We start from the raw sequence: 15493 nt of genomic DNA, 5'->3' as shown, positions 1-15493 counted from the left end.
CTGAGGCCCAGATCAGGGAGACCTGTGTCCACAGCCTCAGCAGTCTGAGCCCGACTGGAGCAGATTTCATGTCTCTGAATCCCAGCCTGTGGCTCCTTCCAAGCAGTTCAGGCCCCCCAAGGGTGTCTAAAACGCAAGGTGGCCAGTGGACACCTGCTTGGGTAACACACATGGATCCCAGACAAGGGGTAGGGGATCACACGGCCAGGTGCAGGATGGAGGGGCCATAGCCAGCCTGAGTCACCAAACATGCCGGGAAAGGACCGATAGCTCCCTTCCTCTCTCTGGCTTTGCCAAAGACACGGGGTCCACAGTCCTTCACTGGCCAAGGACACAGGACTCTAAACTAAGCAGCTAAGCCCTTCTCCAGTCACTTCAAAGGCCTCTCCAGAAACAGTTCCCCAAGTGCCCCAGGCCCTTCCTCTTTATAAATCTAAGCAAAGCAATATCCCCCTCGATCCAAACTCCCCAAGGATTCCAGAAGATGACCACGAGTCTGCAAACACACTTGGACAGAATGCAGAAAGCTGACATGGAATGAAGTGGGCCCCACACATGGGCCATGGCACTCTAGAACTTTCCTCCGCCTTCTCCGAACCTGGTTCTGCCCCATTTTAAATTCTTAGGCTGTGGTCTTGCAACTTGTGTCGTGGAGCCAGGACAGGCGTTGGGGTGCAGCCACTCCTCCCATCAGCGGCATCTGCTAACGGGCATGGTGGGCGTGGCTCCCCTCCCGACACCCCAGGACACCCTAGCATCTGTGGTGATTCAACATCAAGAGCACACAGAGGTGAGTCTTCACAGAGGTCTCAGAGAGATTTCAGGAGCTGGTGGCTGGGGCTCCTCATCGTCCATGGGGTTTGGGGGTGAGGGGGAGCCCTGGGCCCTGGACTTGGGCACATGGAGGTGTAAGGTGCTTCAGGATTCACTGACGTCACAGGAAGGCGGCTGGTTCATCCTAGTCATGGCTTTGACTTGAGGGGAGATGGGGAGGGGAGGGTTAGGGGCTCCATGTGGTAGGCATGGTTGGGGAGCAGTCTTTGTGGAGCATCCATCTCTCACCTTCTGCAGCTGATGCCTGAGGGTGGGAGGGGCAGAAGGGAAGCTCCCAGATGAACCCCATCCACCTTGAGTCAGGGGTAAAATAATGTGGATGATGAAGGTCTTCTTCCATAAGTCACCCTAAACTCTTCCCATCTCCTTTCCAAGCACATCCACATTTCTGGCTCTCAGTAATTTTTCTTGGGCCAAATGAAAAGCACCAGAACTTTCCCTGACCCTTAGCCCCACACTCAAACTGAAGTCTCTGATTGGAAGAGCCCTAGAGCTGCCCCACTGCCCTGATACCCAGGAGCTGGGCACCTGGACACCAAGATGTTGGGTGAGCATGAGGGAGCCTCAGATCTGGCCTGTGCTGAAGGACACTGGCCATCCAGGCTGGACCTCTGGCAGGCCTCAGGGACTGGGTCAGGCCTGAGAAGGGCCCCAGGGTGGTGAGCAGATTCAAGGAGTCCACATGGAGAGTCACATACTGTGGGGGGCTGTCAGGCAGGCCCCACCCCAAGCCCTCCAAAGCAAGGTCATCAGCTCAGCTCACAAGGCCTCACACACAGGGTCAGGCGATCACTGAGGCTGGTGGAGACGGGGTGGGGTGGAGCTGGGGAGCTGCATCAGGTGAACAGGGACACTGGGTGAAGGGGTAGAGATGGGATGACTTTTCCAAATTTGAGGAGTATTTACATGTGTGGGGTCAGAGCCCAAGGGCCCATGGTGGGTGGGGATGGGGCCAGCGCCCTGCACCCTTCTCCCCCCTCGGGGAGCCCAGCTTCTAGCCCAGGGCCTGCCCGAAGGGAGAGAAAAGGCGCAGCACGTGTGGGCCGACGCCCACCTGCAGCCCCAACCTGTGTATGGAGGAGAGGAGGGGGGACGTGGGCTCAGGTGGCCAGGTTGTCGGCCGGGAGGCCGGACATGCGGATCTGGGAGCTGCTCTTGCTCAGGATGGAGAGCTGCGTGCCGCCATTCACCCCGCTGCTGGCCAGGGACGGGTGTCGGTGCTTGAAGTCCATGGTGAAGTAGCGGTTCACCTTCCAGCTCCGCCACTTGCGCTTGATCTCCGCCTGCACCTGCGGGGAGCAACTGGGGCCGTTACTCCGGACGGACATCCTCTCCAACCTCATCCACCCACCTGCCCTGTCCAGGGGCCCTTCCCAGGCTGGCACTGGCCCCTCCAGCAGCACCTGGCTGACTCCCAAATTGCAGCTTGCAGCCCTGGAGGTCACCAATGGGAAAGGAATGCCTGGAGGAGCTGCCCTTGGTCCTTTTCCCAGGTCACCGTCTGAGCAAGGCCCTCAATGGCTTCTAGTGGTCTGTGGGCCTCTGCTCCTGGCCGTTAGTGTTCCACAGTCAAAGACCAGCCCAGAGGGTCTTCTTTAAAAAGCAGCCCTTAGAGACAGATCAGGGCAAGGATCTCCACTGTCACTGACTATTAACAGTGGGCTGCACATTAGAATCACCTGGAGAGCTTTAAAAATCCAGACGCCCGGGAGGGAGGGGGAAAGGGGTGAAGGGACACGTGTAAGGTGACAGATAGCAACTAGACTTTTGATGGTGAACACGATGCAATCTACACAGAAGTCAAGATATGATGTACATCTGAAATTTATACAATGTTATAAAAGAATGTGACCTCAATAAAAAAATAGATAAATGGAAAAACAATGCGGTATATACATATAATGGAATATTATTCAGCCTTAAAAAGGAATGGAATTCTGATACATGCTACAACATGGATGAACCTTGAAGACACTATGCTAAGTGAAATGTCAGATACAAAAGTCCACATATTGCATGATTCCACTTATATGAGATACCTAGAGTAGGCAAATTCATAGAGACATAATATAAAACAGTGGTTCCCAGGGGATGGGGGAAGGGAGAATGCGGAGTGATTGTTTACTGGGCACAGAGTTTCAGTTTGACGTGATGAAAAAGTTCCGGTCATGTACAGTGGTGATGGTTGCTCAACAATGTGAATGTACTTAAGGCCACTGCACCGCACACATTAAAGTGGTTAAAATGGCAAATTTTATGTTATGTATATTTTATCACAATAAAAAAATCATTTGGAAAAAATCATGGAAAAAAAATCGAGATGCCCAGACCATACCCCAGAACAATTACATGAAAATCTCTGGGGCAAGGCATCCATGTTTTAAAGCTTCCCCAGGATTCCAATATGCAATCAGGGCTGAGATGCACCCCTCTGGGAAAACACACCCCCATGCTGCTCTTAGCACAGTGTGTGCGGGGCATGCCCAGTTTCAGCTCCCACACGCCCCCGCAGTCCAGCACTTTGTGCAGTGCACAACTGTACGACTGGAGGCAGTAGGGGTACCCACCCCCTCCAGTTCTAGCTCCCACATCCACCGCAGGCCCTTGACGAACTCCATGTACTCCCACTTCTTGTCTCTCCCAGCCACTCCCTGCAGGGCCCCGTCTGTCTCTCCTTATCTGTCCTTATGGGACCCTCTATAGGTTGTCGTGGTGATCACTGACCTCATCTTTTCGTTTCTCACAGCCAAGACCCAAGCACTGGTGCAAGGACCCCTGCCCACCCTCTAAACCCATCCACCCATCCAGCTCCCTTCTTAGCGCCTCTATTCTGGGCTCTGCTCAAAAGCATCACGCTAACAGGCTAGAGCAGGAGGCCCCAAGACCATGGCTCTGGAGATGGAGCATTACTAGAAGGTTCCAGGCCTCACCCCAGGGTCTCTCCAAATCCCCATAATCCCCACTCTACAGGGGATGGGTTTGGGCAGGCAGGCTGGACTACTGGGGCAGTGCTGAACTTTGGCAGCTCCCCACTCAGCACCCCTGCCCATCACAGCCTCATGATCTGTAGGTACCACTCCCTGGGCCCTGCTCTTCCTCACTTTCTGTTCATGTTTACTAAGGTGTGTCTTATGGTGAGAGCCCTCCCAGGTGGGTCTGCACTCAGCAGTTGATGCCTTCATGGGTGGAGCTCTACTCCAGAGGCCGCGCCTCAGCTGCACAGCCGGCAAAATGGGAGAAATTCTGGCACAGGGAAGAGGCCGTCAGACCACTGCTGTCCCCCACATACAGGTGCTGGGGGCCTGGCAGGGCCCTGGTCTGGAGGCTAAGTCCTGTGCGGCCAGCAGGCTGCACCCCTGTCTGCTCCCCAGCATGCCCCACCTCCATCACTAAGAAGCCAGAGGGCCAGGGTCTTACCTCTCCATTCAGAAAACAGTAGAGCACAGCCACCACAAAGCCCTAGGGAGAGAGAGCAAACAACATGAGGATGCCAGCAAGGGACCTTCCACGCAGGGGCTGGGAGGGGGCAGGAGTGAGGAGGGACACCAAGAAGCAGAAAAATAGGATGACCTGGATGGGGGCCACCTGCCCAGGAATCCGGGGTAAGACAGGACAAGTTCTGCTCCACCAAGGTGGCCACACCCATGAAGCCAAGCGGCTGGTGGGAGAGTCCCCTCCCACTGACACACCTGGCTTTGCATCTCACGTTCTCTTGGTCCTTCCCATTCCCAAGGGCCAGCTCTATCCCACTTTCTACAAAAAGCCTTCCCTGAATGCCCCTGTGTCTTTATCCCCACCACCTCCCCACACTGCCCTCCCTCAGCCCAACACTCTCATACACAGCACACATAAAACACCATATGAGTAAGTGCTTGGCACAGAGTAGGTGTTTGGCTACTCTACACATATTCTTTATATGCATTCTTTGCATTTAGAATTCTTGTGCTGAGACAGGAACCCAGGCTCTGACTCCCAGGCTGGAGGTTTGTCTATAAAACTCCCAGCCTCACCAGGCTAAGAACCACAATAGATAAAATGACCTTGAGTTCAATCGAGAGGAGGGAGAGACTGAAGTCAGATACACAGAGTAACTTTCTGACCACCAAGGTCAAATACCTGTTTAAACAGTTAGGTTAGAAAGGCGCTCTACCCTGGGGATGCTCAAGGGAGCCACTGCCTTCACTGACCCACTGGTGCTCCCCTCTGTTCACTTACTCACCACGCACCAAGTCACTCGCTCCTTCACTCACTCGTCCACGACCCCATCTGCTTATTCCTTCATGCACCCACTCTCTCATTCCTCGGATCACTTATTTATTATCCCTTCGCTCATCCAGCTGTTCAGCTCATTCAGCTCTCTGCAGCCAGGTTCTGAGCTAGGGACCTCGACTTGGGTAGGACAGAGCTCCAGCACTCATGCAGTGCATGATCTACAGGCTGAAGTCAGGAAGTAGACACAGGTCTCTTGGGGACACTCCGCCCACACCCAGGCCAATAGTGAGGGATGCAGAGCTGCCGTCTTAGATCACCCAAGGGGGGCCTGGCTCAGGATGTCAGATGCAGCGACAAGAAGACAGCAGTGTCTCCTCATAGGAGCCCAGAGGGTAGACAGCAGAGGGGCTCTCCCAGCTCCCTTCTATTTTAGTACTCTTATTTCAGAGACAGAAACATGGAGGCTGAGTCTGGGTTAAAGAAATTTAAAGAAGTTTCTAGAACCACCAGCAAGTTAGGGGTCAGGGCCCTAGCTCCCTGTGGGTTCTGCCCTCCACACGTGCCACACCTACCTGGAAGGAGCCCAGCCCCAGCTCAAACACGAGTCTCTCCCTCTTGCTGACGTTCTCCGGGGAGAAGGCGAATACTGTATAGTGGATGCCAAACAGCGGGATGAGCAGCAGAGTGGACCGGGCCAGCCGTCTGTCGGGAGAAAGACTTCTGCTCCAGGGGCTGTGGGGACTTCATGCCACAGCCATGGAGGGCAGAGAACCCCAGTCCCAGCCCCCTGCTCTCTCCCAGAGCTGGAGGCCCTATTCACGGACCCCCCTCAGGATTCTCTTCCAGTGCATGGGGCCTGGGAAAGATGGTGGCTGACAGAGCCCGGACTTTCAGAACTCCCTGGGAGGTTCCGGGGGCACATCTCCCAGGCTGCAGGGTGCCTACCCCTCTAGGCCATGACAGTACCACCTGGAACCACTAAACATGTACATGTGAGTATGTGATATACAGAGTCCCCTTGTGGGAGATGCAAAACCCTTGGGAAAAATGAAGTCAGGGCAAAAAACGGGGAAGGGATTTGGAAGGCTTGAGCGATGTGAGGGTCCTCAAGCAGAGCAAAAATTCTCTTGCTCTGGAGGGAAGCTCCATGTGCCTGAAAAGAGCAGCCCCTAAGAGGCCACAGAGACAATGGAGGTGATGATGACAGGGAGGCGGGGTGGCGGGCACAGTGGGTGGACCACAGAAGGAGAGACTTGGGAGGGATCCTGGGAAGGACTTACTGACCCTGGGCATAAACAATCACCATCCAAGCAGGAGGAACCTGCCGCCCGTGAAATTGAGTCAAAGAAAGAGAAGGCTGTCTGCTCAGTGGTGCGGCGGGCAGGGGAGAAAGGGCCAAAGAGACCTCTGCATCTCCTGAGGCCAGCTCTTCTGGGGTTCTTCCGCCTGCAACTGGCTCCTAGGCCCAGTGGGGTGGGGTTCTGTTCTGAGGGGGTGGGGGCACAGATGGTAAGACGCCAAGAGTAGGCACAGCGTGTGTACTTGCGGGTCCTGCTCTGCCTGGAGGGTTGCTCCCAGAGGGTCTCCATGAGTGGGACCCCATCTCTGCCCACCCCAGAACAACAGCTCCCTCTGGATCTCCTTGAAGAGCCAGCCCTGCTCTGCAGGTGCGGTCTGTCCCCCGGGCCCTCTGAGTGGGGGGGCGGGCGAGAGATGCAGCTTCACCCTCTCCTGGCAGAGCTCAGTCCACAGGGGTGAACAGCTCGGTGTGGGGGAGACCATTTGATTTGGGGCAGTTACACCACGTGCCCCTCCCTCTTCCCCATCCTAGCCCTTCTGGGAGAGAATGTTCTGTTGAATGTGGGGGCTCCAGATTTCACGAGAAGCCAAATCCATAGAATCTAAGTGAGGCCCTTGGCTTCCCAGAGTCTACTGAGGGGGCAGGAACGAGGGAGGGGGAAGGGGAAGAAAGAGAAGCAGGGAAGGAGACAGAGAGGAAGGCAGAGGAGTAGCCTGGGGACACCTTCAGGTGAACCAAGACTCAGCTGGACCAAGAAAGAAGCTGGGTGCCCACCCATTCTCCCCCTGCTCACAGGCAGCCCATTCTGCAGGAGCCAGGGTCCCTGGATCAGAGCTGGTGCCCACTGGATCTAAGCAGGTCCCCACTCCAAGCCCAGGTGCGGTCCTGGCGTGGCCTGTCCTCCCATCCTTCCCTCATCTGTCTGTCCTCCCTCAGACCGTGGCTCCCTGAAGGCAGGCGTGGTGCCTTGTTGAGCTCTGTTATCTCCCGTGGCCAGCATGTGCTAGACACGGGGCTCACGCTCAGAACACACCTGTCCATGAAGGAATAAATGGGCCACGCAGGCCAAGCGTAAAAGCTTCGGAGTCCTGAAAACTGAACACGACCTGGGAGCTTGGGTCCCGCTCATCTCTGGGCACCCAGGGCCCAGCACCAGAAGACCAGCAGGGAGTGTTGACTGAAGAATGAAAGCCCAAAAAGAAGAGGAAAGTGGCCTGGAAATGTAGGCACGTGGACATCTTGGGGGCCCCTCGGTGACCATGCCTAAAGGGGTTACTTCGCAAGAGCAGCGTAACTGAAGGGGCTCAGGAGAGAAGGCGGCCCTGGGACACGCCTGTGGTCCCTGCCCTCCTCCCTCCCTGCCTCCTCTCCACAAATGGCCCATTTCCAGGGACTTGTCCTTGCAGTTTGAAAAGTGCCCTGGAGACCAAAAGGTCAACTCTCCCAGCTTTCGTGGTGGCAGTGGATGGGATGGGCTCAGTGTGTGAGAAACAGCGACCTTTCAGGTGTGGGCTCAGGCCCTTGCTGCCCCCAGGAGGATGTGGCGATGGCAGCAGGGGAACACCTGCTGTAGTCCCAGGGCAACACCTTCCCTCCCCGGCAGCCCTGTGGCAGCCTGGACAGTCAGGACTTCTGCTGAGGACCCAGGGCATCCAATGACCCCTTTAGTAGACAAGGCAGTGGAGGCAGATGAGGAGGTCACTAGAGCCCAGAGCTCTGGGACCTCTGTACTTCAGAGCTGACCAGAGGCCTTGGAACAGGGACATGTGAGTCTTGGGAACCCTCTTTGAGGACAATAACAAAATCACCCTGTTATCTGATTAACCCAGAGAGACAATGACACAGGGCCTTGGCCTCTGTCCTCCTGCCCCGAGAAAGCATCAACGGGCAGAAGAGTTCTCAAAAATACCAAGAAGAGCTTCCAACAGTCAGAGCTGCCCAATGACGGGGGCTCCCCCACTTAAAGGGATGTCCAAATTGAGGCAGATGCTCCAGTCAGAGACACCCTGGGACCTAGTGACAGGACTCCTGGGTTCAAATCCTCACCCTGCCAATTGTGTGACCTTGAGTGAGTCACTTCACCAATCTGCGCGTCAGTTTTCTCATCTGTAAAACGGGGATAACACAAGTACCCACCTCATAGGGTCATTGTGGGGATTAAGCCACATGACACGTGAAGTGTGAGTGAAGTTCAGTGGGCTGAGGGTCCTGTCCCGTGCAGGGGGACAGTGTACATGAACTCAAGCTCCAAGGCTCTTAGAAATAATCTGGCAGTTGCAGAGACAGAAGCCCAGAGAAGTGAGAGATTTGGGGAAGGCCACACACGGCGGCAGCAGCGGCACGGGCTTCAGAACAACTTCCTCCTCAGCACCTGCCAAGCCTCAGCTGCTCCCACAATGGCCGCAGCTCCATTCCCGCAACCTCCCCGCCCGCCCCGTGACCCCAAGGTTGCAGAGAACTCACAAGACACACAGACGTCAACATGCAACAGCCAGGAAAGGGCTCGGGGCTGGAGGCACAGGCCTGCTCTCGCTGTCCTCCAGCCCGGCGGGACGCAAGCTCCAGGCGGCAGCGGCAGCATGCGTCGCCCTCCCCTCCAGGACACCCGGCCACAGCCACGCCACGCACACTTACAGAGTAATGGTGGACAGTTCTGACATCTTGCAAGAGTGCTGCTGAGCCCGCTGTGGCTTGCAGTAGCATTTCTGCACGCAGCTGCTGGGTGTGACAAGATCAGCACTTCTGTCAGCCGGGGGCATCGGGCAACGAAGAAACTGAGGTGGGACTTAGAGCAAGATGGCTTATGGGAGGGGCGCGGGCAGAGGGGCCGAGGGTGTGGAGACAGGGCGGGCAGTGACACGGAGGAGAATGAGGAAGCCAAGGGCCAAGACGCGGTCAGCTCTGGACATAGAACTGCATGCCCATACAAGTGCACGTGTGTGCACCAACACAGATGCACACGAGCGCTCACACTGGGACCACCGACAGGTGGGGGGGTTCGAGGAGATGTATGTGTGTGGAAGGTGGGGCCAGGGCTGGGTCTCACGCAGGGGGCCAGAAGCGTCTCCAGAGTCAGCTCCAGGCTCAGAGCATGGCCTGGCTGGAGGTCACTCAGCGAGATGGGCCGCTAGAAACTCACGCCGTGGACCTCATGCTGCCTAGCCCGGGTGGACCAAGCCTGGACTCAGGCCACTTCTGGGCTTGGCTGTGAAGACCAACTTGAGTCCACTGGTCTTCCTCATCTACATTTCTCACTCTCCTGCCCGTACCTTCCTCTCTCTGACTCCCAGGCACCTCAGCGTAGGCACACAAGGGGAGCAGAGGTAGGACGGATGGAGCAGACTGTTAATTAGTCTAGATCTGTGCTATCCAATATGATAGCCACTACCTATTTGCAGCTATATGAATTAAAATTAAGTCAAATTAAAAATCCACTTCCTAGGGGCTGGTCCCGTGGCGTAGTGGTTAAGTCTGGTGTGCTCTGCTTCAGTGGCACAGGTTCACGAGTTCAGAACCCAGGGTGAGGACCTACACCACTCATCAAGCCATGCTGTGGCAGCAACCCACATACAAAATAGACGAAGATGGGCACAGATGTTAGCTCAGGGCCAATCTTCCTCACCGGAAAAAAAAAAAAAAAACACTTCCTCAGTTGCCCATAGCCACACTGCATGGGCTTGACAGCCACATGCAGCTAGTAGTTCCCATACCGGATAGCACAGATCTAGGGCACTCCCATCACTGCTGAGAGCTCTATTGCATAGCACCGGCCTAGACTTCTTCAAAGAAGTTCAATGGGCAGGGGTTGAAGGCTGAGTTGGGCACCTTTCGGGCGCTGCCCCAAGGCCTGCAGAAACAGAGCATCTGAAGCAGGCATCCACAGGTGGACCCAGGGTGCCAGCCTAGCCCTACATTCCACTGGGTGGCACACAGAGCTTCCACCTCCTCAGAGAGGTCTCAGGCTGAATTTCCACCTCTTCTAGCCCCGCATGGTCCTGCTTATGCTTGGGTTGGCACAAGCCAAGGACACTTCCTTCTCTGACAAACATGAAAGAGATGGATTAAGAGCTGTGTCATCTCGTCAGACTGCAGATGAATTGCCTACTTCACAAACCCTCCTCAGGCACCGCATGGTGCTGAGCTCCTGGCATCTGCCGGTGAACTGACTGATCTGAGAGGGATCTGATGCAAATGAGAACAGAGACACACAAAGAGACCAGACCTTTGGCATTCACTGATTCGTTACTAGTGATTCCAGCCCTTTGTGAGCAAGTCTGAAGGTTCCTGACATGTGGTGATGTGTCATTTTGCTGAGCTACCAGTTGAATCACACACTTCAAAGACGGGACCAGCCAAGGTCGGCCTAGCATCTGTGCCTCATCGGGTCTGCGGTTCTCATGTAATAAATAGCCTCCTTCAATTCATACTGCACTGTGAGGCGGGTGCTACTGACCCAGTTTACAGATGAGGGACGTGAGATAAGTTATGACACTCTGCTGCCCAGAGTGGGCTCCCCAGACCAACAGCATCAGCACCACCTGAGAGCTTCTTAGAAATGCAGAATCTCAGGGGCCACTCCAGACCTGCTGGCTCAGACCTGCATTTTAACAAGATCCCTAAGTGACATGCATGCAAATCAAGTTCGAGAAGCAACGTGGCAAGGAAGTCATGTACTTGAGAAGTTTCCTCACGTGTCCTCAATGAGTGTCAAAGGTCTGCTTCATGTACATACAAATAGACAAATGGACACATATAAGTATGTTTGTCTCAGCAATTAAAAGAGCTTAATTGGATATTCAGAAATGGAAGCTGTTCTAATCTTCAAATTTCTTCTCCACCTTGCCCAGATTGAAAGGGCGGCTATTCTCCCTATAGCCAATGGGCTGATAACTCAACCTCGACCTGAGTGAACCACAGGAATCAGGGTCCAGGAGCCCGAGAGCCCGAACCTCAGATGTCACCTCCGACACACCAGGCTTAACCCCTCACCCCAAATTCTAAAGCTTCAGCTGTTTTCCTCTGAGACCTCTCCTCCTTGAGCTCCCAAATTGTCCCTGCCCTTCCTGGGCCCTGGATATAGTACATACAGACTCTGATTTCTTTCAAAGTACACTAAAGGCCATTTAGTGTAAAGTTAGCTGGGAAATCAGGCCCCTGGTAAAGATGTGTGCCTCTGACAGGGGTGGGGAGGGACAAAGGGGGACACCTGACACCTGGGAAGGCTTCCCTGCCCCCAAACCTTCAATGACTCTGTGCAAAAGGAACACAGAAAGAGGGGTGCAGAAAAGCCAGAGACGAGGGTGAGAAAGAAAGAGATGTCAGAATCTCTGAAAAGTCACTACTATTAATGAAAAACAGAAAAGGAATTTAATCAAGAGGAAGAGATATACCAGGCTGGCCCATGAGCTCAGTTCAGATTTGGATCCAAGGGAGGATTAGAAACTCAGAGAAGGGTGCTGGGTGGGCACTGCTTGGAGAGCAGTGTCAGCCTGAATCAGAAGACTGGAGACCCCCACAGCAGGTGCAGGGCCCACGCCCACACCTGGAAGTCAGGGAGCCTGGCTCCCAGGCACGGTTCTGCCAAGGCTTTGCTGTGTGTCTCCAGGAAGGTCAAAGCCACTTCCAGGTCTCGGCACTCCCATCTATAACCCAGGGATGCAGCATGCAGTTTGTTGGGCCCCTGCTTTGGTCTCAGGCCAAACTCCATGAATGCTTCTGTGTGTAGCACTGCCTGGTCTGCTGCCCCAGGAAACACCTGACAGGATGCCAGATGCAGACCCCTGGGGGGCAACCCTTGTGGTAGCAGCCCTATTTCACTCTGATCCTAGTGAGCAGCATAGCCTCGGACAGTCTGCAGGCCCACAGAATGTCGTGGACTAAGCTGAACATTGTCCACAGGGTCCCTCTGGTGCTAAAAGGCTATGCATCCCCAGAACCCCAGCCCAGTCCCCAGGGAAGCACTCCACATCACACTGGTACCCCAGCCAGAAGCCCAGCTCAGCAGACCTTGGAGTTTCCCTGCCCACCCCTACCTCCTCGCCTACCACTGAGGATGAGCAGCCCTCTGCCCCCTGCCCAGCCTGGGGGTCAGGGCACCTGAGCTCAAGGCATTGTTTGGCCACTGGCTTGCTGGGTGATCTTAGGCGGTGACCATTCCTTCTCTGGGCCTGTGTCTCTATCTGCAAAATGGAGGTAACCATTCCCTGCTGCCAATCCCTAACAGGAGTTGTGAGGATGGGGTGCTCCTAGACAGAGGAGAGAGTGCTCTGGAAGTGGAAGATGGAGCCCCATGTGAACTGGAAGCCTTAGGCTGTGGGCTGAGTTCCTAGACTGAAAGCTTCCTGGCTGCACCCCTGCCTCACCAAGGAAGAACGTGTCTTTGGAGGTGAATGTCGTCCTTCCGACACTGGGTATGTCACAGCCCTGCTGTGTGCCTATGGCATCATGGCGTCTGTTCTCTTCTCCTTCCTTTACCCCACGGGGCCATGGAGACCTACTCTGTGGGGTCCCTGAGGGGGATACAGGTTGGGTTTCCCTCCCCCACCCCAGACCCAAGAGGCAGCTTCTAATGCCATTGCAGTGAGGAGACCTGGGAATAAAGCCAGCTCCCCGCAGGGCTGGGCCTGGGATGCTCTCAGCACAAGGGGTGTTTTCCCTGAAAACTCACCATCCCCTTTCGGAGCCAGCTGGCTTTGCACAGAGGCAAACTCTGGCCCCCAGGAAAAGGCACGCTAACCCTGACCCCAGACTCAAGCTGAGCCCTAACCCCTGCCCCAGAAAAGTCGAGCCTGAGCAAAGCTGAGCCCTGACCCAGGCCCACGCTCCATGCCTGGCCACTGCTCAAGTCCTGACCCCAGCCACTCACTCCCCAGAAGCACCAGGTGAGAGAGTGTGGGTGCTCAGTGCCACCATTCCCTGCAGGGGCCCAGCCCCCGATAGGTCCTTCTGAGGCTGGGTCAGGAGCGCCGTCTCGGTCTACGGAGGACAAACCCTTATCATCTGAGCAGCTGGAACCAACCTACAGGAAAGGGAGTGAATGCTGGTCTGAGGGCACAGGCAGGGGGTCCTCTCGGGCTTTCTTGGGGACTCTCAGGCTTAAATTTGTTCTGGAAATAGAGGAAAAAACCGGAAAGCTGTTGTGGGCAGACCTGAAGGGTCTTCTCAGCACAACATATAACTCTGGTGGCCCCAGGGGACTCAGGCACAGCCCTGAAATCTCCCTCTCCCACCATGTCCTGCCCTTTCCAATCCCCCCACAGCCTCCCCTCCCTCATAGTAGACACCTCCCAGCTCAAAGCACTCCAGGTGGGGCTGGAACCCACCAGGGCCTCTTCTCCCAGGAAGCTTTGTTTATATACTTGTTTAACACCATCTTCTCGCCTGTAAATTCCTCATGGACAGGAATGGTGGGTAGTCAAGCCTGGAGTCAAGGGCCTGCCTGCATTGTAGCTACAGCTTCACTCTCTCCTACTGGATTCATCTCACTTCACTAGTTAGATAGCTGGTTCCCTCAGCTGTGAAATGGGGATTATATGTAACAGTTGGTTACCTATCGCCCCAGATTTGCTGGGTGTCTGAAGCATTAACTATGCCTGGACTGAGTTGTGAGTGTTTTTTCAATGCTCTGTAGTTCTCAGCAGCACTGCCACTTTGATTTTCCCTCACTTCTGCCAACAGGGTCTCCTTGACCCTGGAAACACCCAAACACGTTGCTGAATTTAATGGGATCAAGTGGATCCCTTGTCCTGCATCAGCCCTTCCACCTGGCTTGCAGACCACATCCATCTAAGTTGTTAATCTTTAGGGCTTAAGACTAGCAGAGATTTAGCTTTCTCTGATAAAAAAAGATCTGCTGATATTACAAGGGGATTTTTACACAGTAGAAGCAAACCAACTAGCTGGTTCTTTAAAAGTTTGTACTTAAATGTATAAACCATGTGCTAATTACAAATGGTTCTTATCTATGCATTACGAAGGCCTGACAGGACCCTACAGCTCTCAGTCTTCAAGTGATAACTTGAAAACCCTGGCCCCGCACTTCTCTGCCACCAGACCCTGGGGGTCCTCACTGCCTGGGGCAGGATGTTTGAGCTGGTAAAGTGTGTTCCAGGGTCAGTAGAGTGTCCTTATTTAGGGTGCCGCTGAGCCCACGTGTGTCCCTGCACAGGGAGAGTGAGGGGAAGCTGGGAGAGCCCCCCAGAGAAGAGGTCCCGGGAACCTCAGAAGAAGAAACAGATCCTACCGGGAAGCAGGGGGTGGGACCAAGGCTGCTAGAGCTCAAAGGAGAGATGAGGCCGACTTAGCTACCTGCCGGCTTCAGACGTCCCAGACAACTGAGAGTGTGGCAGCCAATCCACCCTCGAGCAGGAGAAACTGGGGCCAAACACAGGGACACGGTTTCTGACACTGGATAGGGAGGCGAGGGGAACAGCAGGGCCCTGTCTTGTGGGTCCCTGAGACGAAGGCAGGGATGATGTCTCTAGGGCAGTTAGCTAGTTGCAGAGAGTGGGAACCACTGGCTCCCCAGTGCAGGGCCTCGGAGACTACGTGACTTACATGGATGAACAATTTTCAACCACATGACATACACATGTAAGCAGAGGTTGGTAAAAACTTGCAAAAACATGAAAAAACTAAGACAGTAAATGGACAAAAAAAAAAGGAGAGGGCTCTTTTCCAACGTAATGTCATCATCCTACATGTAGGGAAAACAAGGCTGACCACGTCAGGCCCTGGGCCGACCCCCCACCCCTGGGGAAGGGCGTCCAAAAGGGAGGTGCCCAGCCTGGAGAGACAGATGAAGAGCAAGCTCCCCCTCCCTGCGGAAGCCCCAAGGAGCCCAAGGGAAGGATCTGGGACTGGTCTCTGAGCAGTTGCTGCCTCTCCCTCTCCCTCTCCCTCTCCAGGAGAACGGCCAGGTGGAAGGAGCCCTCTGCTGGGGTCTCTGCTGTCCCACCTGTCCGCTGGGCAGATGATCAAGGTTCTGAGCCCCAGATGGGGGTCTCTGATGAAGGAAGGACCAAGCCCCCACTGAAGCCATGAGAACAGCTCAGCTCCTTCTAACCTGCTCTCCTCTCACTCCGAGGAAGCAACACATATGGTTTCTACCTTGCCCACGGATGGACCCCAGAGACTGCCCTCAGATTC

The 15493-nt window shown here is 54.9% G+C and overlaps 1 protein-coding gene across 3 annotated transcripts in view; it reads right to left on the bottom strand.

The window, feature by feature from the left end:
• Positions 1-955: 955 nt before the first annotated feature.
• ADCYAP1R1 (ADCYAP receptor type I) overlaps positions 956-15493 on the bottom strand; it is a 55243-nt gene continuing 40705 nt past the window's right edge. Inside the window, exons 14-18 of one of the 3 annotated variants that reach the window (XM_058527800.1) lie at positions 13369-13452; positions 8981-9064; positions 5619-5748; positions 4252-4293; positions 956-2123 (exon numbers count right to left, since the gene is read on the bottom strand). In XM_058527800.1, coding sequence (XP_058383783.1) covers positions 1935-2123; positions 4252-4293; positions 5619-5748; positions 8981-9064; positions 13369-13452 — 529 coding nt within the window. In that variant the 3' untranslated portion in view covers positions 956-1934. The remainder of the gene's footprint in view (positions 2124-4251; positions 4294-5618; positions 5749-8980; positions 9065-13368; positions 13453-15493) is intronic. The other 2 variants (XM_058527781.1, XM_058527790.1) reach the window with 2 other exon arrangements.

This window comes from Diceros bicornis, chromosome 3 (assembly GCF_020826845.1).
Source record: "Diceros bicornis minor isolate mBicDic1 chromosome 3, mDicBic1.mat.cur, whole genome shotgun sequence".
Lineage (NCBI taxonomy): Eukaryota > Metazoa > Chordata > Mammalia > Perissodactyla > Rhinocerotidae > Diceros > Diceros bicornis.
The sequence above is the reverse complement of the archived record's forward strand: the minus strand, read 5'-3'. Positions and strand labels throughout refer to the sequence as shown.